This window comes from Chanos chanos, chromosome 11 (assembly GCF_902362185.1).
Source record: "Chanos chanos chromosome 11, fChaCha1.1, whole genome shotgun sequence".
NCBI classification, from domain to species: domain Eukaryota; kingdom Metazoa; phylum Chordata; class Actinopteri; order Gonorynchiformes; family Chanidae; genus Chanos; species Chanos chanos.
Window position 1 is genome coordinate 18,930,549 of NC_044505.1, and position 23,596 is coordinate 18,954,144.

The window sequence follows — 23,596 nt, forward strand, 5'->3', positions numbered from 1 at the left end:
CTGTATATCCATGACTATTCCTGAGTGTGTGTATGTGTGTGTGTATGACTGTGTGTGTGTGTGTGTGTGTGTGTGAGTGACTGTTTGTGACTGTGTGTGTGTGTATCTGTGTGGAACTGTATGTGTATGTGTGTGTGTGTGTCTTTGCATGTGTGAGACTGTGTGTGTTTGTATGTTTGTGTTTGTGTGTGTGTGTGTGTGTGTCTTTGCATGTGTGAGACTGTGTGTGTTTGTTTGTATGTTTGTGTTTGTGTGTGTGTGTGTGTCTTTGCACGTGTGAGACTGTGTGTGTTTGTTTGTATGTTTGTGTTTGTGTGTGTGTGTGTGTGTGTGTGTGTCTTTGCACGTGTGAGACTGTGTGTGTTTGTTTGTATGTTTGTGTTTGTGTGTGTGTGTGTGTGTGTGTGTCTTTGCATGTGTGAGACTGTGTGTGTTTGTATGTTTGTGTTTGTGTGTGTGTGTGTGTGTGTGTCTTTGCATGTGTGAGACTGTGTGTGTTTGTTTGTATGTTTGTGTGTGTGTGTGTGTGTGTTGTGAGTATAACTGATCACTGTAAATAAGGACCTAAATGAATGCAGCGTGTGTTCTTGTGTAAAAACAAGCTGTCAGTTGAAGATAGTTAGCCTTTCTACCTAAGTTAATTCTTTTCTAATCCTAATCCGACCTTCATTATCCAGAGAGTCCAAAATACAGATTACCAGCAACCACATGTCCCATCAAACAAGTCAATCAACCAAACAATGCAGGTTGTTTATGTTGTATGAAAAGAGTTGTGGCCTGGATGACATTGTTGTCCAGTTGTCCAACGTAATGGACTATGGTAAAACATATTTCATCTGAGTGTATTGTTTTGAATTACAAATACAAACAGATAATGCCATAATAATCGAGGGATGGAGGATGAGACTAAGAGGAGGAGACTTCAGAAAAAGTGAGCGGGGAAAGCTGATGAGGGAGGGGAGAAGAGAAAGTGGGAGGGGACAGTGCATGGGGAGGGGAGAAGAGAAAGTGGGCGGGAACAGTGCATGGGGGAGAGGAGAAAAGAAAGTGGGAGGGGACAGTGCATGGGGGAGGGGAGAAGAGAAAGCGGGCGGGAACAGTGCATGGGGGAGAGGAGAAGAGGAAGTGGGCGGGAACCGTGCATGAGGGAGGAGAGAAGAGAAAGTGGGCGGGGAAAGCAGATGAGGGAGGGGAGAAGAGAAAGTGGGAGGGGACAGTGCACATGAGGGAGGGGAGAAGAGAAAGTGGGAGGGGCCAGTGCACATGAGGGAGGGGAGAAGACAAGTAGAGAAGGACTTTTTTTCTTCAGACACTGAAGAGACTTGAAGAGTTTGAATGTCCACTGGCAATTTTAGAAATTCCCGTGTTTTCTGCAGTCTGGTGGGGGAAACACAAAGGCTTATACGGAGGGCAACAAAAGCGACGTGAATAATTGAAGAGAAAAGGAACAAATTGGATGGTTTAAAAGGATTCGACTCAAACATACAAACACATGAACACACAGACGCGTGACAGCACTGTCTGTCTTTACAGCTGCTCTGCCAAGATGATGAACTGCATCACGGACTTCTTCACCTACGAGACAACCAAGTCTGTGGTGGTAAAAAGTTGGACCATTGGCATCATTAACCGGGTCGTTCAGCTCCTTATCATCACATATTTTATCGGGTCAGCATGAAAGTGTGCGTGTGTGTGTGTGTGTGTGTTCATGTGTGTATGTGTGCGTGTGCAGTGTGTGTGTGTGTGCGTGTGCGTGTATCTTTTGCATATGTGTTTGCATTTGGATGAAAATGAGATGAGGAAATTGTTTATTATTGTAAGAAGAGGTTTGTAGGGGCAGTTGTGTGTTGTGTAAGAGTCCGCACGTAGGTTAGTTGAGGAGCTTTCTAGAAGGAATATGTATTTGTATGTGTTTGACATGAGAAATATAGATGAGTACCTTCATTTTATCTAAGATTTTTTGTGCTCTTGAATGTCTTTGTAAAACAGAACAGCAAAACTGCAGATCAAATGCACGAGGGTGATTACTGCCTGTACCAGTTATATGTCACTCTATGGCTCCTGCACAATGTGTATAACGCTAATGTTAGTGTTATTGGCATTTCAGCCTAGTTTAGTGTTTCACATCTAGATAGATACATTAGCACACAGAGTGGGTGTCAGTTACACCATATCAATCTCACATATCTCTCTCTCTCTCTTGCTCTCCCTCTCTCTCTCTTTCTCTCTCCCTCTCTTTCTCTTTCTTTCTCTCTCCCTCTCTCTCTCTCTCTCTCTCTCTCTCTCTCTGTATTCCAGATGGGTGTTTCTGCATGAAAAAGCATATCAGGAGAGAGACACAGCAATAGAGTCATCGGTCATGACCAAAGTGAAGGGCTTTGGCGTGTATAATAATCGAGTTATGGATGTGGCAGACTATGTCACTCCCACGCAGGTGAAGTATTGTTTTACCCATCCAGTGTCATTTATGAATGCATGTCAAGTGCACCAATCACTGATAACCTAATTTATTTTCCCCCCTCTTACGCTTTATTCTGTAATACGGTCCGGCAGTATAAGTAAATCTGGATTAATAAACAGACATAATCTTTGATAACAGGTCATGTGGTCTTCTTCTTCTTCTTTTTTTTATTTTTTAAAAAAAATTTTTTTTTTTATTTTTTAGTAATTTATTACTAGTGAAGTAGCATAATATATGCAGGTGTATGGATCAATCACAACAACAGAACTTCCCGTATGGTTAAATAAATACGTGTTTAAAGTATTTTAAATGTATTTTGACATACTACCACTTTCAAAGCTGTCAAATCAGTATACCGTGTGACGAATTACTTAAATTGATCTTGAAATACTTTAAAATAGTGACATGTTTACAGATTTAACTTTAGAGTTAGAGAATTATTTAGTAATTATGCTCTAAAAGTAAAGAATGTACACAGCATACACTATATTCATTGCTGGACTGACTAAACTGTGAATCTTTTTATTTATTTATTTATTTATTTCTCCAAGGGCGCCTCGGTATTTTGTATCATCACAAAGCTGATCACCACCGAAAACCAGGTCCAGGGTAAATGTCCAGAGGTGAGGCGTTTATTTGTTTGTTTGTTCGTTTTTTCCCCCCACCAAATTCTCTTGACGCCAGGGTCATTCTAGTACACATAGAGCGTCCGATTTCATAAAAGCAGTTCGGCACATAGAAAGGCATAAGCACAGGTCAAGAAGATAAAAACTGGGAGCCGATCTGGTAAGATGGGCCCACTAATATATGACTGTTAAAATGAGCGATCGAAGTGAATTGCGGATTGTTCCGTGAGCCCTTAACTAAATAGACAATTAAAGTCTTCCTGTGGGACTACCAAAAAGGGAAGGGACTGCCACGTAATTGCGGACGCAAAATAAGTGGATGATGATACAATTTCACGTTCTTCTTCACTGATATTTTCACGCGATCTGCCAAGTTAAAATAGTTTTAATTTTATGCTTAAGCCTTTGTATAATCTTTCTTGTCAAACCGTCGTTATTCGTGCTCTTGTTAAACTGCCCCCCCGAAAATATTCTAATTATCATGCCTTTGTGCACGGGTAAACACTATGATGAGCGGATGAGCGAATGGTAGCTGTTGTTGGTGCCGTTGTTGTTTTCCACGCAGCAATGAGTGAAATATGTAGTGTTTTATTTGTCATATTAGGTTACAATAGTTTTTTTCATAAGCATTTTTTCAATGTGTGTATTTTCGAACATTCGCCTCATTTCATTTGACTGTCATATGACGCAATATCGCATCACTTTGTAATTTAAGGTTCCCCAAGCTTGGGTTTTGCCGTTTATGGGACCGGTGGGTTTCCTGCTACGGTCACTGCACCTTGATTTCAACATTCCAAACGAGTCTGTATTCTGTTAGACTGAAACTGATATTCGTCTCAGTTCTCAGTCTTGATTTAACTAATGTGAAGATCCTTTAAAATTGATTTAAGTAATGTAAAGATCATTTACCAAATTCAATAGAGTACAATTTTAAACACAAATTTGTAATATTACAAAAGTGTACTTACCAAAAAAAAAGAGAGAGAGAGAGAGAGAGGGAATTTGCTTAATATCTGATTATTTTATGAGATTTATTTTATTGTATTTTAACATTTTTTTCTTATCTTCTCCATTGCCAGTATTAAAACATTACAACTTTGGTTGGACAAGTGACATTCCTTGACATTCTACCATTCTCCGTAAGACTGCTGTGGAGTTCTGATAAAGAATATATCTCGCTACACTCTAACGTTTTTCCCTTTTCATTTTTTTTTTTTTTTTAAAGAAGGTTTGTCCTCCCCTTGTTGTTTGGAGGAACCGCCACTGGTTCAAACCAATTAGATCAATTTTGCTGAACTGTATCTGACCCCTGTTTCTGATTCCTCAGAGTGAAAAAAAGTTTGAATGTAAGGAGGACAGTGACTGTGAGGTACACAAAGCAAAACCCGGAGGAGGAAATGGTGAGTCCTTCCCAGGCACACATCCCTCTCGCCCACTGTCTCTTCCTGCCCACTGGACTAAACCTCATCTTTGAAACCTATACCTTAGATGGATATTCCAGCATGCTTTACTCTGTCCATAGTCTCCATTTAAAATGTGTCATGTTGTGTGCTCTGAAGTCCAGTAGAACTGAGAGGCAAGCATGGAGAAAGTTGAACCATGGGGGGGTGGTAAAACTCACCCAAGAGGACAACAACATGTGAAGTCAAGAAGTATGTCGGCCTGAATATGATGGATGTCACTTGTTTCTGTACCGTTAAGGTTTGATCACGGGTCGGTGCGTGAACTTCACAAACACCACAAAAACCTGCGAGATCAATGGGTGGTGCCCAGCAGAGGTAGACTACATCAAAACGTGAGTCCAGTGCGAATGGATGGAGAGACTGGAAAGATATGTATAAATATGGATGGATGGATGGATGGATGGATTGACAAAATAGTCATAGGCATATCTGTTGCTGTATAAATAAGTGTCTCTCAGAATTATAAACGGATAGATGTACAGACAGATAAATTATAATCTTGTCTTTCACAGAGATCCTATGATGGAAGTGGAGAACTTCACCATATTCATTAAGAACAGCATTCGTTTTCCCCGCTTTAACTTCACCAAGTAAAACCACACTGTCATCACCACCACCATCTACATCATCTTCATCATCATCATCATCATCATCATCATCATCATCATCATCGGCATACTTGTCTTGTGGTGTCATCATAATCATCTAAACTCTCTTTCTCTATGTCCTGTCTTTTAGGGGTAACTTTTTACCTAACATCACCAGCACCTACATAAAGAAGTGTAATTTTGATTGGGTGAACAACACCTACTGTCCAATATTTAAAGTGGGAGACGTAGTCCGATTTGCTCACCAAAACTTCACCACCTTGGCCAACAAAGTAAGACCAAGTGTCTCTTTTTTTTTAAACTTCAGTGTTTTATTCTCAGTTGAATTAACTTCTGAACCCACCCACGATGTCTGTCCCATGTCTCTGCATGGATTGATTGGAAAAGTTATCATCTTAGAGGTTAGGCTGATGCTATGAAAATTTTTGAAAAATCTCTCTCTGTCGGTCTTTCTCTGTCAGGGAGGAGTGATAGGCATAAAGATAACATGGAATTGTGATCTGGATAAATCAGAGGAAAACTGTAATCCTGCGTATTCGTTCACACGACTCGACGCAATGTCTGAGAAAAACAGCGTGTCTACAGGTTACAACTTCAGGTACTGACCTTTTGACCTTTTAGTCTCATCAAAATCATACTGAAAAAAAAATGATTAAGCCTTATCCAGTCCAACTCTAGACCAAAAAATGTATTTATTACTTTTTTTATTTCAAATTTTCCAGGCCTCTATACAGGGAATTCTACACATTTTTGTTTTACAAAGTATTACATTTATCACAATATTAAGTCATTGTTTCCAGATTCATGTATGTCTTGAAGTCACAAATCCAAAAGTAATAATTAAAGTAGCCATGGAAGAGGAAGTGTGAACTTTTTGTCAGCGGTCCGCGGCAATTCTCACGACAGGACTATAGCACAAATCCTGGGCTGTTAATATCTACAGTCTCTGATTTCTCGCTACTTTTATCGTTTAATCATTCAGTATTCCTCCATGTACTTTTCACCCTAAGGCATGCTAAGTATTACAAGATGGACAATGGGACAGAGTATCGCACACTGCTGAAAGCCTACGCTATCAGGTTCGACGTGTTGGTAAATGGCAATGTAAGTGCTCCCAGAGAAACTACATTTCCCATAACAGCTTATGATTAGCGAGTGGTCAGTTATTACTTTTTTTTTTTTCCCAAAGGGCTGTGTGTATGTGTGTAGTCTCTCTTGTGACTGACACTTGTTATTTTTTCCAGGCCGGGAAGTTCGATATGATTCCCACACTGATCAACATGGTGGCTGCTTTCACATCAGTGGGTGTGGTGAGTCCTGTGATATTCTGCTTTTAAAAATACACAAAATTAGTTTTAACGACAGTTTTTCTTTTTACAATTGCTAACATCCTTTTTGTCCAATCTGTCGTCACATTTTCAAAACTCTAAACACAATTAGCACAACATCCGTCTGTTGTGGACCATACCATTAACACAATTCACGTTGTTTTTATAGACTATCCAGTCAGTTAACACGTTTCTAAAATGCTTAAATTTTCTTTACATACAAACTTACCCAATACCAAAATTATGGATCTTTCTGGTCTTATTTACAAATGCTTGCACACAGCATGTCAGAAATGAAGACCTAATCTTCAAAACCTTAAATATAGTATAAAGCCTCTACTTCTGCTACATCAGCAGTTCAAAAGCTATATTGAAACAGCTGATAAACATTTTTGAATGCACATATCATTGAAACATTGAGAAATAGCTGATTTACTGTAAGTTTTGTAAAATAGACCAACCTGCTGACTATGATCTCAATCGGAGCCAAGTTCTTTCAATTACATGTACATACACAGTAAATAGGGGACTTTTTGGACTGATTTTGTTCAGTTTGGATACAGAACAACACAGAGGAGCAGAGAGAGAACAAAGAATGTCTGGACAAGAGAGAGGAATAGTTGAACTAGAGAGAGGAAGAGGACCAGGGAGAGGAGTAGCTGTGGCTTTTTAACTGTATTTGTGAATTTGATTTTTACACATTTGGGACCAAAGGCCATGTATTTCAGATATTTTGTTGATCACTGGCAGCAATTTCATGTTGCTAATAAAGCTTTTACTGCCGAAATTCTGTCACTTACTATTTTTTCTACTGTACATTCTATAAAGAAAAGATGGCTCATTCACTTTTAGATAGTATGTTGCCAAAAATGCACACATTTGACACTCAACCAAAAAATGTACAGTGATCTACAGTAAAAGGAAACTGAATTACAAAAAGACAATGGATTTCATATTGTTTGTTGTATGCAGGTACATGTAGAACTGAAACATGAAAAGTAATGCAGTTTTTGTAATGGCATCAACTGTTTGTATTCTGATTGTGCTATGACTGACTATATGTCCCGCTTGGATAGAAAACATACACTAGTGTTTTGAAAGAATGATTTGACACTGAGTCGGGTTTGCTGTGTTTTGATAGAGTCAGTGTATGTAGAGAAAGTTTTTTTGCATTTAGAAATGTAGAATTGGTATTTAATGGACAAAATGTGGTTTTGAGCAGAAAATTAACTATGTGGATAATTGTGTGACATAGGTATGTTGCTGTATTAAGAGTTTAGAGAAAGTATCTTAAGTATAGGTAAATGCTTGTTAGAGATTGTAAAAAACTGTAACAGTAACGTTCTCCATAGACATCACCTCACACTCAAAGAATCTGTCTCACAGACAAATGTTCACCTGAAATGCCAGCTCCATACTCCATACCGATATGATATGAATTATGAAAGCATATATTTTTGCTATTTATTTGTGTGTCTTCATTAAAGTTTCATAAAACATCAAAGTGGTACATATTTTTGTCAAGCATCAGGAATAATATTATCAAACTCCTTAACAGTAATATTTTTGTCCCCTCTGTAACGCTGATTGGATGCAGGGAACGGTGCTATGTGACATCATTCTTCTGAATTTTCTGAAAGGAGCTGACCAATACAAAGCTAAGAAATTCGAGGAGGTATGGCTCTATCGTCATTTTATCTGATGTCATACACTCCATTGTGACAAAACTATATTAAGTATTAATATTAAACTGGTGTTTAAGTTTATTTTATACAACATACAGCGCAAACTTCTTTTTGAATAGCATGGCATTGGTTTTTTTGGGTTTTTTTGCAACACTTGTTTTTGCGGATCACGGAATTGTTTTTTTTTTTTTTTTGCAGCAATGGTTTTCTCTGATTTTCATGTCTTCCATCTTTTTCTAATCTTTCTCTCCAGATATCGGACAAACAAATCGAGAGAACCTCCTCCTACACTAGTCCAATGTACAGGACAAGAAGCCAGTTGTCACTGAAACCTGAAATCAAATATTCAAATGACTCAGGAGCCTTTTCGCTAGAACAGTACGGTTAATGACAACCAATCACAGTAATCAGGGGGAGGGGCTTAGACAATTGTGAAGGAATTTGCTGGGAGAAATTGTGTGCTAATAGAGTAGTCTCTTACAGGCCAGTGTAAACATCTCTCTTACTAAAAGACTAAGCCAAGGGCTTCAAAAACAAAGGAGGAGAACATTTTTACCTGGATGAAAACGAATTTAAAATTGTTGTTCATGAAAACAATGTTAAGTTAAATTTTATGTAACTGTTTTTTTTAGTATGAGAAAAATATAAAAAATATACCATTGCAACATATACAGTTTTAAGCTAAAAGCTCCAAAAAACATGAAAGAAGCCATTAATTCTATTAACCAGTTAAGGAACCTAATGTTGCAGTGCAAGAACAGAGTTGTTAAAATATTGATTTTGCTCAGAAAAAAACAAATGACTCTCAAGCTTTAGTTAAATATGAACCTCTATCTAAAATTGTACTAAATTCTACATTGACAGCTTATTCTATATTGCCACCTTGGGACTACTTGTCAATACGGGTATAGCACACTTGACTTACTTATTTATCTATCATAGTAAGCATAACTGTAATAGCCTGTAATTAATCATGTTCACTTTGGACTTTCTACTACTTCTGCATGATTATAAACCAAAGCAATAGACAGCCAAAAATGAAAGACATCAGTATTGCCCAATGAGAGATTGCTGGTACACAGCTCCTAATGATACACTCATACATGCTATGTCAAAGGACATTTATATAACTGTTGTAAAGCAGTCTCATGTATTCCTTTACTGGCTGACTCTTTCTGAAGTACAGTGTAAACTACAAACAATAAAGCCTGAAACTTCACTTATTTTGGCATTTCCCTTAGGTGTTGTTCTAATTTTCAGCTTGCACTTTGAGGAATTAAAAAGTTATGGGTGTTATGTCTGATAACAGAGTATCTGTTATGTTATAAAATTCAATTACCACATGCTAGATATAACAAGCCAATTCATATCAGTAGTAGATGTTTATATCAGTGATGTACCCAAACATTTCAGTTGAACACTGTCATAGATCATCAGGGTATTGGATACCTTAGAATAACAGAGTGATGATGCAGCCAATTCTGGGTGAGTTGCATCACTCTCCAGGTACGAAACTGCAATCTTCTTGTTAGAACACAGTAGCCATGGTGGGCAGAGTTCTGTGGGTGCTTGCCAGTTCAAATCTGCCTCATGGAGTGGTTCTGGATCCATATTTCCAGGTCTCCAGAACCAAGCTACACCTCCCCATTCCCTCTTGCCATCTGAACATAGCCAGGTCAGAGTCTTAACTCTTGGTGGTTCTAGACCCATCTGCAGCACAGTTACCCAGGCTTGCCTGGCCCCATTAAGTGTCATGTGATCAATGGAATGGGGCTGCATTTGCTGATGAAAACACCTAAGTTTGTTCCCAGACTGTAGATACAGTTCTGACTATGCTGAGCTTGTTGGTTCAAGTCCAGTTCCAGGACCAGTGCTCCCTCCTGAGGGTGAGGTTCCCACTGTAGCCTCTAGGTCCAAGCTTTTAGGCCACAAAAACCATCTACAGACACACAGTGCACTGCTAGGGAAAGATTCCTCTCTGGGGGCTTAGACTCTCATAAGTGATCTGAAGAAAGCTAAGAGTCTTCACTCCTGGTGGCCCTAGATCCAGGCCTGCAGACAGACTTATGAGCTCCGCACACTTATACAGCCCACCTACAACTTCACAGCTGTACATACCAATGTATGTCGCCAGACTGTAGGCACAGTTCTGCCTGCGCTGAACTTGCCTTTTCAAATCCTGCTCCTGGAGCAGTGCTAACTCTTGGGAGCAGTTTCCCTGCTGGAGATCCTGGATCCAGGTTTGCAGGTGTCCAGAGCCAGGCTACACCTACTCAGGCAGAGAACGCCCCCTGGAGAAAGATTCCTTTCTGCAGGCCTTGATCCTCACAAGTCAGCTGTATATAGTACAGTCAAACAATATAGACATGATTTAAAAAAAAAACAAAAAACAGAGGTCATTTCCAAGTTCACAATTACAGTTTAATGCAGGGAAACTTTATCTGCAACATCTTACTTAGCTCCATTCAAAATAATTCATATTAACAGTTATTTAGGTAGACAGGAAATGATAAACTTACTTGAGAGCTATAGTATAAGTTCGAGGATAAACCAAAAAGAGCAAGTGGGGAAATGTTACCATGTGTTTCCAAGATGGGATAACTAAATCTAGATTTGTGTTTAGTTTTAGAAATTCTAAAACATTTATTGTAAACACTTTCCCCAGAGGGTACTTTAGAACGGTACTCACCAAGTGTAGCCAAGGTCGGCCAAAGCAGCTTCCTTGTTTTACTCTTCTCTGTTTTGGTCAGCAAGTTCTATTTATTATTCCAGCTTGTCACCTCTGTGGACACTTGTCCTCAGAAACTCATGCCTAACAACAGAGTCCTCGTCGCTCCAAGGAAACCACCTGGAATCAGACTTTGTACACAAAATACTTTCTACCAGACACTGCATGGGTATCATGCTTGCAGAAGTGCTGTGTGCTAACATACATGCTATTTCTTTGTGTTTGAAATTCTGATCTCCTAGTATTTTACATCTTTTGCCTGCTGGAATACTAATGGCATACCATATCAGGCTGTTAAAACCACCTCAGTAACTCTTCGGTCTTCTGCACCTGACTGTGGCTGGGCCTGCTCTTCTTAAACAGCTGTGTGTTATTTACCATGCTATTTTTCAGTACTTATAGGGTGCACCCAATACAAGGGGATCAGAAGCATGTGGGGAAAGGATGCATGCTTTTTTGGTTTGTTTGTTAGTTTTTGGAAGTTCTGGGAGTCAGGAGAGTGAAAGCATTATACTGACAAACTGTCAGGGCTGAGGTGAACTAGACGAATTTGGAGATGGAGTATGACTTTCATTGTTGTTTTCTGGGTCGCTTTTACGGGATTCTCATGTTACATTATGTTAATGCTGGCAAGTTAATTGCGCTGACTTTTCCAGACTCCAGATGGTTTTAACTCTATAAAACCAAGCTTTAAAGCACAGACCACTGAGTTAAAGGCCAGTCCAAAACAAGCTTGACAGCATGGTAGTGAAAATACCTTAATGTATCCTGATTGTATGTGAGCATGTTATCATTCAGTCTGTCCTGAAGGTTCTGCTGTGTGTGATCCATTTAGTGTCAATTTTCGTAAAAATACAGCCAAATTCCAACAGTAAGATATTGTTTTTTGTTAAATACGGCAATATAGTGAATAACAACGGTTTAAAGAAGGGATGCTGGTGATGTAGGGCACCAGTAAAGCATTTTCACCTGTCTAGGGTGTTTCCCCACCTTCCACCCAATGAGTGCTGGGATAGGCTACAGCACCCCCCGCGACCCTAATCAAGATAAGCTGATGAGAAAATGAATGAATGAATAATAGTTACACAAACTGATAATAGTGTGAAAGCAGTTCATGTGTATTCTTGGTGTTTTAGGTTGAATACACGCTATGTCCCAATTTTAAAATGTGAGGTTCGTGGACATGAAGCTAGTATGACTGACACACGTGTTTGGCACATGCGAATTCCCAGATACATCGCCAGTGTAGCTTTTGATTGTGCTTTTGCTGGTTGTAAAAGAATCTTCAAAAAAATTTCAGCATTTAAAACTCACACATATCGACACGAACGAAAGTCTGCCATCACGTCTAGGCCATTTGCCTTATTAGACTTGACATGCCATGCTGTGATGTCAGGTGTGAAAATGTTAAGAGCCTTTTTGCTCATTTAAAAACACACATTAGAGAGGGAAAAGAAGTGTCTTGTCCATTTAGACAGTGTGACAAAAAATTTGCAGTTGTGTCTAGCTTTACTTCTCATATATCTAGGAAGCACAAAGATTCTAGTGAATAAAATCTTGTGGACTCCATTGTAAATTCTCATTGCTAACCTCTACCTCTGCTCACCTTCGAATGTTGATGAAAGTGCTGAAGAGGTCTGCCCAGAAATCATTGATGAAGCTCTGTTTTTGAGATGTCTAATCCAGTTTTATCTAAAACTGCAGGTCACTGTTAAACAAACAATTGTTGAACATCTGCAAGAAATACACAAGCCAATCACATGTACTTTTCAAACTGAAAGAAAAGTTGGTCACACTTTGGGTCCATGAAGCTGACATAACTGTGGTTATTGATGTCTTGAAAACCAAAGATCCCTTTCGAACCTGCAATCCTCACACATTGAAAACTGACCAGAGAAGGAAAACAGTTTCCAAAAATAATTTCAGTTACATGGAACCATTCCCTTTGTCTGGAGCAGAATGAGGCAGGCAAAGAATCTTCTGCACATTATGTTCCAATCAAGGAAACTACTGAGTCTCTCTTTCAGATTGACTCAGGGAACATAATAAACAAGTGCACTCCATTTTTCAGTCTAAAGGTGTCCTCCAGGATGTTTGGGATGGCAAAAATATGTCAGAGAACATGTTTTTTTTTTTCAGGAGGAGGCTTCATTTGGATTGTGTCAGGCATCCTGTGTCAGGATGCCTTAGAAGTACCCAACCTTCTGGGATCTGGGAAGGAAAAACACAAAACACTTTGTATGTATGCTACTCTTGCAGACATTGTACCACACCATGAATCAAGCATTGACCAACTGCAACTTGTTCTGCTTTACAAAGATCAGGATTTCAAGCGTTTTGACCATGAGAAAGTCCTGGGTCCCCTGATAAAAGACCTTAAAGATCTAGAGGTGAGTGGCATTACTTTTCCCGATGGACAGGTTTGCAAGGGAACATCTTGTTCCACTTTTGGTGATAATCTGGATGTGCATAATATAGGAGGATTCGTAGAGAACTTTAGTAAGAGCAAATACTTCTGTAGGTATTGTAGCATTGACAGAGCAGCATTTCAAGCAGATCCTCTTTTCAAAGGCAGTAAGCAAACAGTTCAATTACATAGAGATCAGAGTCTTTGAGTACTGACGCAGCTTTAAGTTCTAGCGGTGGTGTCCAATTTGACTCTGTGTTTTAAGGAGCTCAGTTATTTTCACGTCTGTCAGCCAGGGTTACCTCCAGTGTCTTGGCCATGACCTTTTAAAAGGGGTTGTGTCCACTGAATTGGCCTTATACATCCCTCATCTTGTAACAGTGGACAAGTCATTCACATGTCTGGAACTGAATCAATGGATAAATCAGGTCAAGTACTTGGGTAATGACGGCAAGAACAAACCCAGTGAGTTTAGTGCAAGGGGAGAAAAGCTATCTGGCCATGCAGTACAAAACTGGTGTTTGATCAGGATGCTGCCCGAAGGGCACGAAATACAAAAAGAACGTGTGTGTTTTGACTGGTGATCATGAAGAAGAAATGCAAAGTATCTAATAATATACTTCATAAAATACTAATTTTTCAGTTTGTTCAGATGCAAATTACAAAATACCGTAATTACAGTACATATTTCAAAAATATTTGATGCCCATATCCGCATAAAGTTACTCACTGTCATGAAACCTGCTTGGCTAAATTTTTACTCACACTTTAAGACGAGTAAGCTTATTGTCACATCAGCCATCCTAATGCTAACATGGCACTCTTGGTAAATAAGGAGACAGACCTAACAAACCAAACAACAGTAGTTCTTGCAATTTTTATCGCTTTTATTCATTTATTGTGTTCACTTTGTAGAGCAGAAAAGCATGCAGAAAAAGTAGATGAGAGGCAGGAAAAAATGAGGTTTAGCTCCCAAGGGCTTAACGATGATGTTTAAAGGCACAAACATAGCTCCTTTTGGCATCACAGCTCATGTCATTCCACTTCCCAGTTGCTGAGGCTGAGAGAGACGGAGAGAAAGAGGATGATCATAAACAGTACAATACAATGAACTCTTTTATCATCTGTGAAGATGTTTACTATCACCTCTCATTCAGAAATTTACATCAAAATCGGCCCAATCACGAGAGTGCTAGAAATGCAGACCTGATAGCTTGAGGGCAAAACATTTGCCTTTATAAGCCCTGACCAATCTTGTGGCATCCTCTGACTGATCAAATTCAGAACTATGTGACAAATTTTCACTTCTGTGCTAACAAAGAAGCATAACCATAGTTTAGAGTGGAAGGTGTTCATACTGGAGTCAGTCACAGCGAAGGTGGGCTGCACTGACAGGAAAAAAAAAAGGAAGGATTTTTACTCTGCCTTGTACAAATCTTACTACATTATATAATGCTACCAGAAAGAAATTGTCCAGAAACTGCCTCCTGTGACATCACTAGAGTAATTTCCATGTTGTTACTTAGGTCAAAGTATTTTTTGAACTCTATTTTTTAAATTCTTTCTTGAAAGAGAGAGAGGATTATTTAACCTCAGCAAAGATGATTTGCAGGGACGGAAGTAAGAACACTCAATATTAATATTAATATCTCATTCTTTCGGTCACTACCCAGAGCTCATGACCATAGGTGAGGGTTGGAACAAAGATCGACTGGTAAATTGAGAGCCTTGCCGTCTGACTCAGCTCCTTCTTCACCACGACGGTCCAGTACAACGACCGCATGACTGCCGCTGCCGCCCCGATCCGCCTGTCGATCACCCATTCCATTTTACCTTCACTTGTGAACAAGACCCCAAGATACTTGAACTCCTCCACTTGAGGCAGAAACTCAGTCCCAACTTGGAGGGGCAAGCCACCTTTTTCCGGCATAGGACCATGGCCTCGGACTTGGAGGTGCTGATCCTCATCCCAACCGCTTCACACTCGGCTGCAAACTGCCCCAACGCGTGCTGGAGGTCACAGTTTGATGAGGCCAACAGAACCACATCATCTGCAAAAAGCAGAGACGCAATCCTGAGGCCACCGTACTGGACACCCTCTTCACCCCGACTGCGCCTTGAGATCCTGTCCATGAAAATTAAGAACAAGATCGGAGAGAAGGTACAGCCCTGGCGGAGTCCAACACTCACTGGGAATGAGTTTGACTTTGTGCCGAGAATACGGACACAGCTCTTACTACGGTTATACAGGGACCGAATGGCTCGCAGCAGCGAAACTGGCACCCCATACTCCCGCAGTACCCCCCACAGGACACCCTGGGGGACACGATCGTAAGCCTTCTCCAGGTCCACAAAACACATGTAGACTGGATTGGCAAATTCCCATGATCCCGCCAGTATCCGTGCAAGGGTGAACAGCTGGTCCGCTGTTCCACAGCCAGGACGGAATCCACATTGTTCCTCCGGGATCCGAGGTTTGACAGTCGGCTGCAGTCTCCTTTCCAGTACCCTGGAGTAGGCTTTCCCAGGGAGGCTGAGTAGTGTGATACCCCGATAATTGGAGCACACTCTCCAGCCCCCTTTTTTAAAAATGGGGACCACCACCCCCGTCTGCCACTCCACAGGCACTGTCCCTGACTCCCACGCAACGTTGAAGAGGCGTATCAGCAATGACAGCCCAACAACATCCAAAGCCTTCAGCTTTTTGGGGCGGATCTCATCCACTCCTGGCGCCTTGCCACTGCGGAGTTTTCTAACTGCCTCAGTGACCTCTGCCAGAGAGATGGGTGACGACCCTCCTGAATCTTCTGGCCCTGCCTCCTCTATGGAGGGTGTGTCAGTCGGGTTTAGGAGCTCCTCAAAGTGTGTCTTCCACCGTCCGACCACATCCTCAGTTGAGATCAGGACCTCCCCATCCCTGCTGAGAACAGCCTGGACGAGGCCCTGCCTGCCCTTCCTGAGTCGCCTGATGGTTTGCCAGAACCTCTTTGAGGCCAACCGAAAGTCCTTTTCCATGGCCTCCCCAAACTCCTCCCATACCCGAGTTTTTGCTTCCATGACAGCCGTCGCTGCAGCCCTTTTGGCATGCCGGTACCTCTCAGCCAATTCCGGAGTCCCCCGTGCTAGCCAAGCCCGGAAGGCCTCCTTCTTCAGCCTGACGACTTCCCTCACTGGTGGTGTCCACCACCGGGTCCTTGGGTTGCCGCCACGACAGGCACCGACGACCGTCTGGCCACAGCTCAAAGCTGCCGCTTCAACAATGGAGGCTCTGAACAGGGTCCATTCAGACTCCATGTCCCCAGCCTCCCTCGGGATCAGGGAGAAGCTCCTCCGGAGGTGTGAGTTGAAGATCTTCCGTACAGGGTCCTCAGCCAGCCATTCCCAGTTCACCCTCACTATGCGCTTGGGTTTACCAGGTCTGTCCGGCAGCCTCCCCCGTCATCTGATCCAACTCACCACCAGGTGGTGATCAGTTGACAGCTCTGCCCCTCTCTTTACCCGAGTGTCCAGCACATACGGCTGCAGGTCTGATGAGACGACTACAAAGTCGATCATCGACCGTTGGCCTAAGGAGCTCTGGTACCAGGTACACTTATGAGCTGTCTTATGCTCGAACATGGTGTTCGTTATGGACAATCCATGACTTGCACAGAAGTCCAATAACAAAGCACCACTTGGGTTCAGATCGGGTAGGCCGTTCCTCCCAATCACTCCCCTCCAAGTCTCTCCATCATTGCCAACGTGAGCATTGAAGTCTCCCAGTAGAACTACAGAGTCCCCAGATGGTGTCTTCACTAGGACACTTTCCAGTGTATCTAGGAAGGCTGGGTACTCTGAGCTGACGTTCGGCACGTACGCCGTCACGACAGTCAGAGATTTCCCCCCTGCAACCCGAAGGCGCAGTGAGGCAACCCTTTCGTTCACCGGGACAAACTCCAACACAGCGGCGCTCAGTCGGGGGCTAACAAGTAACCCCACACCTGCCCGTCGCCTCTCACCCCAGGCTACTCCAGAGAAGGACAGAGTCCAGCCCTCATCCAGGAGTTTGGTTCCAGAGCCAAGGCTGTGCGTAGAAGTGAGCCCAACTATATCTAGTTGGTATCGCTCCACCTCCTGCACGAGTTCTGGCTCCTTCCCTCCCAGAGAGGTGACATTCCACGTACCAAAAGCCAGTTTCTGTACCGTAAGTCCAGTCCGCTGGGGCCCTCGCCCCATCCTGCCACCCATGTGGCATTGCACCCGGCCCCTATTTCTACCCTCGCAGGTGGTGGGCCCACGAGAGAAATTACCATCCCATTCAGCTAAGTGAATAATCCAACAATGGAACCATGCTTTGTTCTCTGCACAGATATGGCTCCCAGAGCTGACGTGTGTGTCTGTGAACATTTAGACTGAATCTAATGACTCTGGATTTGCAGTCCTGTCACATCCCCCATTTATCTCAGGTAGCAAAAGTTGTGAAACTCAAAAAAAATATCCATTTCACATATAAACTCTTTACCTTACTGCTCACCTAATCGTAACATGCTTTTCCTATCTCTTCATCTCTGCCTTTCTCACATACCTCCCTGGACAATCTCGACACAGTCCTCTGAGCCACGATAGTTGTCGGGTTGTCCTGTAGCCCAGTTGTCATATCTCCAGCGAGAGCCATCTGTCCACATAAACAGGCGAGACTAAGAGAAGGTGAGAAAGAGAAATTGCACCTTGATTATGATACTGGGGAAATCAAACTTCAGAGCAGTGGAATCACACTTTTAAGATGGGTTTGTTGTTCTTTTGTGACTGAATTTGTGTAAAGTGGTAGCTGTTTGAGATTACACCATGCTTGTCACACTCCCAATGAATGATTAACTAGCTATATAGTTATATGAGCTTGGTAGTGAGACTTTGTTCTGGTTAGAGAAATGGGCTTGTGACCAAAAAGTCGCCTGTTCAGTCCTCTAGACCGGCAGGAAAAATGTGGGTGGGGGGGAGTGAATGAACACCTCTTTCCCCTCCTTCACCACCCATGGCTGAAGCGTCCTTGAGCAGGGCACTTAACCCCCAACTGCTCCCCAGGCGCAGTACTCTGAGTGCTCACTGCTCCTAGTGTGTGTGTGTGTGTGTGTGTGTGTGTGTGTGAGTGAGTGAGTGAGTGAGTGAGTGAGTGGGTGTGTGTCGGATGGGTTGAATTCACTTCTCACTGTTCCTAGTGTGTGTGTGCGACCCATAAAGAACTTAACTCAAAAGTTAACTTAAAAGAACTTTTTCTATATTTCTGAACAAACCACTTTAAGAACTTTTACAGTACCACACATTAGTGCCTCCTTAAAAATATTAGATGCCTAATGTACCTACCTCAGTGTTTACCAGAACTGACAATATCCATTTACACATTTGTCGTTGCTCTTTTTGGGGGGGTTTCCAATGTGCCTTGAATACCAAACCATTCCTCTTTACTTTCGCTATAAATCTATCCATCTTCTTACATTCACCTCATTTACCTTGAAAAGCTGAAAGGCTCCTATCCAGAAGTCAGGAATTTTGTTGGCACTATTGTTGACAATTTCGAGCAGACGTGCGTTGTGTGCCGACGAACGCACTGAGACGAGGTGACCGCCGGGGAATGCTCTCCTGCAGTGAAACTTAAAAACGGGGAGAAAACATTGGAGGACTTTTTTGTAAGTATTAGGTGTTGTGACCAGTAAATATGCAGCTCATGTAGGTGTTCTTTCTTTAAATTATTCAAGATGCAATTGCTCTTAAAAACAGTACAGTGCAATAAAAGTTGTAATGAGTTAAAGAATGTGTTGCATCAGTAATTAATGCTGTTGTTATCAAAGAGTTACATGTCTATCAAATCCTGCAGGCAGAGGACTATACAGATAACTCAATGTCTTTGAAAGCATTTTGAAAGCATTTTACGAACAATTTGATTTAAATCCACGTTCTTTCAGCTGATAAGCGACACTTACTTCAGCATCGGTAAAGATGCGACGCCTCGAGAAATATTGGACACATAGGGAGCCTATGTCATGCCAGTCATCCGGACAATCATTTTCGATCAATGGTTTGGCGACTGTCTGCTCCTCAGCACCATCAGCATCAACATCTACAGAATGGTATGGCAGTGTTTCTGAGATATTCTGAAATATCTACATTCGGGACACTGAATACATTCGCTGAGTTTGAAAAAAAAGCTCTTAAATCTTTCTCAGTTTTGTCCTCCAATTCTTAAGAGTGCTATTGGCTTAATCAAAGAAAATAATTCCTCGACGGTATCAATTGTTGTATTGTGTAAATCCCGGTTCTGAAGGGAAAGCAGAGATGCAATAACTATGTATCTCGAAAATGTATCATTACCTGTCGCAAGCTGAAGAGTCACCATCAGGAGGACAAAAACAAACTTCATTTTTTCATTCATCTGCTTACTCCACCTGAGCCAGTAATGACAAAAGGATTAAGTTGTGTTTTATAGCCCGTTTTACGTCAGAAGGAGAACAGGGTGGATTGTTGCACTTTTTTGCGCAACTATTTGTTCCTCAGTTTATGTTTTGAAAGTGCAAAAAATTGAGAGTGTTTAAAAAGAAAAGCAATCAGTTTCGAACAGAAGAGGAAGCAGATCAGCCAACCGTTAAACTGTTATCTCATTAAAGCATCTGTGCATTTGAAGTGGAGAAATGAAATGTGTGACCCAGTTAAGTAGTATTGCGTTCTAAAAAGCCTATGCTTTTGCTTCGCTGTCAAGTTGAAGGGAAAACTCAGTAAGGGCTATTTCCAAAGCACAGAAATACTTGAACTTGTCTGCTCCCTTATTGGTTTGGTTTTTGTTAAAAGATATAATTTTTTTTCAGTTTTCTGGGATGTGTTCTCAAAAGCCATCTTGTGTGTTTGCCTATACGGTCAGTTTCACAAGGAAGAAGATGAACTAGAAGAACTATATTACTGGTCACACACACACCAGAGCAGTGAGCAGTGAAATGCAGCCTATATACCAGTGAGTAAACACATACAGCCTAGGAGCCAGAGATTTCACTAGGGGCACTTTGCACTAGTCCTGCGCGATATGAGGAAAATCTGCGATGTTCGATAAAATTGTTCCATATTGGGATGACGATATGACTTGCAATAAATAATTAATATTGAAGCGTGCATATTAGCTATATGGTTCCAACATCTTTCTGCTTTAATAGGTACCATGCTAACATAGGCCCCTGTCACAACCTGCACCGCCATTTTGGACTTTTAGTTTGCCATGTCTTTGTGCTCTTGTTCTGTGCCTGTCTCCGCCCCTCACCTGTTCCCGTTTGTCTGATTATTACCTTGTTAATTTCGCCCAATCCTGTTTTGCCCTGATTAGTTTTCCTTCTATTTAAGTCCTAGTGTTTGCCTTGTCTTTGTCTATCGTTGTTTGTGTTTTAGTGCACACTGTCTTGCTGCACCTTTTTGTTAATGGCTTTTGTTATTAGTTTACACCTGTATTTGGATCTTCGTTTTAAGTAAAGTCTTCCGTTTTTTCACCCACATCATCGTGTCTTTGCACTTGGGTCCTGCACCACACCGCCGGCGTGACAGCCCCAAACATTGAATAGTCTATGCACACTGAATAAAGAAATGAAATAAATTATTTCATACAACTGAGTATAAGGGCCACATTGAAGAAAAAAAAATTGAGATTTCGAGAATAAGGTAATAATATTACGAGAACAATATAGATTTCACAAATAACGAAATACATCTCTTGGCACATCAGCACCACATTATCATAAGTACCAGGACTTGTGCAAGATACTGTGACTGTGCAGGAAACAAACGCCTGAGACAAACAGCAAACCATTGACTGTCCTCTCACCTGTTTTGTTGGTTGCTGGTAATATATTTTCCTAAAAATTATGTTTGTTTTTTTTTTTGTTTTTTTTAATTTTATGATTTTATTCTCATCATATTATGATTTTTTTCTGATGAAATTACAACTTTATTCTCATATTATGGCCCTTTTCTTGAAATATTATGACTTTGTTCTCATTAAATTATGACTTTATTCTTGTAATATTATGACTTTTCTCAATTATGACTTCTCAGAATCTCAGAATTCTCAGAAATCCCAGAATTTTTTTTCCCTCAGTGTGGCCCTAATACTCAGTCGTAATTTCGAACACGCTTTTATAGAACAAATTGTTTGCCTTGTTTTACACAGTACCTCTGTTTGTAACACGCCATCTCTCCTGAATCCAAAGTCATTCCAAATAGCAGAAGTGCTGTTCTTTTTCACCACAAGGTCTTCGTCAACCACATTTTCCTCACTCTTCTCTCTTTTCTCAGCTATCATGCTGGCTAATCTCGCAGTCGCCATCAAATTGACACTAATTAATCTGAGGGTAGCTGACAGCTAGCTGGGGCTTCGTCTGACTGGCCAAATGGTGTGAATGCATGGCCCATGTATGTATCCAGGGCCCCATCTGATAGGTCAAATGATTGAATGCTGAATGTGAATGCATGACTCATGACAAAATAAAATGATTTTTCTTATTCATCACATCTCAGTCAGTCTTTTGCGATGTATTAATCATGCATGTTCATATCGCGATGACGATGAAAATACGATTTATCGGTCAGCACTACTTTACACGAAATGGAACAAGCATTTACGAATACACACATACTCACACGCAGCCCATTATTCCAAACTGCAGGTGGCCACATCCTCCTTTCCAATAACTGTGTTTTATTCTATCAATCATCCATTTTTTTTTAGGTCAGTGTATGCAGCTATTTAAATCACTGAATTAATTTGTATCATGTCAAAATATGCTGATCGATGCAACGATCACTCATAGGCCTATGTGAATTTCTCTTCATAAGATACAAGGCCAACCACTCTGTCCACACAGGCCTGTATATTACCTAAACTAGTGTCTACATATTTGCTCAAAGCTTAATCTGTATTTTAGGTTAGACATCAAACTAGTGGTGGCTGGTGCTAAAAATTTTGGGGAGGGGGGGTAGTTTTTTTAGGGGGTTTGCAAACAAACCGAAGCACTTCATGCACTTCAAAAAAAGGCAAATGTAAAAACAACACAACACACTGTAATGTTGCCTCAACACTGGCCAGTAGTACTGCTTAAACATAAGTTTTGCTCTCCTTTCCTTCTGGTCTACACATTTCTCAATGACTGTGGTTAAAGTCGGTCATCTCAGTCACCAGTCTCTTTTCCATTGACAGCATGGCCAATGCATTCAGCCTCTCCTGGGTTATGATGTTTCTGAGAAAAGTTTTAATTCTTTTCAAGCTCTCACTCTCATTAAGTCCACACAAGGCCAATTCAAAGGCTCAACAAAATTTTACAGTCTGTTATTCTCAACAGAATCTTTTTTACGTGCACCAAGCAATCTGCCAAAAGTAGTACCAGGAACAGGTGAGCTTTTTTTAGATTAACCGTAACATTTCCTTTGTGCACACGCAGGCGTAAATGAATAGCCTTCAAAGCATAGTGAAAGGCACTGGCTGAGCAAATTTCACAACTTGAAGCGGGATTTCCCTGCACCACGTCCAGTATTTCTGTATCTAGACAGTTCGTCAACCTTCATCCCTGACAATCACCACATTGACACAACACCACAATTTACCGAGGAAACAAAATACGATGTCTGCTCCTCCTAAAAGGCTTGTTGGTACTATGCATGCGAAATGCCAGTTCGCCACACTGGAAGTCTATGCTAAGTTTGCCTATGTCTCGTTCAGTATTTTCATGTGGGACAGCTTGTCAACTGTTATCCCTGACTTAATTACCAATTTAACACAAGACCACAATTAAGAGTTCGTTTTTTACTAAGCATTCAAAATGCTTTCCGACATCGGTGAATTAGCAGCACTGCTAACATGATCTACACATACACACAAAAAACATCCACTCTCATTTTCTTTTTCAGGCTAATAAGCTGTTCATGATCCCAAGTTCCAGAAATATGGTAGCGGTTTTCATGTCAGTGAGTGTAGGTAGATTTATGTTACACTCTCTCATCCCTGGTGGGTTACCAGCATGTCAACTCTTTTTACCCTTTTATAACCTGTTAATGTAACATGTAAAAAAAAAAAAAAAAGTTAAAAAAATTCTGAATTTCAAGAGGCTAAATCATGAGGCATAATCAAAACATCTAGTGAGAAGACCTACACCCTTGGTTGCACAAGAGGATTTTCACAACTTCTCCATTTCTGCTTTTGCTCGTAATTCTTTACTTTCAGGGCATTCATTGGTAATAAGTTTAAGAGACATCTCTCTCTCTCTTTCTCTCTCTCTCTCACACACA

At 41.1% G+C, this 23,596-nt stretch overlaps 1 protein-coding gene across 1 annotated transcript; it reads left to right on the forward strand.

The window, feature by feature from the left end:
• Positions 1-1,546: 1,546 nt before the first annotated feature.
• On the forward strand, positions 1,547-8,559 carry p2rx3b (purinergic receptor P2X, ligand-gated ion channel, 3b). The gene is made up of 12 exons (XM_030788118.1): positions 1,547-1,668; positions 2,299-2,434; positions 3,013-3,084; positions 4,415-4,487; positions 4,789-4,882; positions 5,063-5,140; positions 5,289-5,430; positions 5,620-5,756; positions 6,169-6,262; positions 6,403-6,468; positions 8,084-8,161; positions 8,425-8,559. The coding sequence occupies exons 1-12, from the start codon at positions 1,547-1,549 to the stop codon at positions 8,557-8,559; spliced, it is 1,227 nt and encodes a 408-aa protein (XP_030643978.1).
• The last annotated feature ends 15,037 nt before the right edge of the window (positions 8,560-23,596 follow it).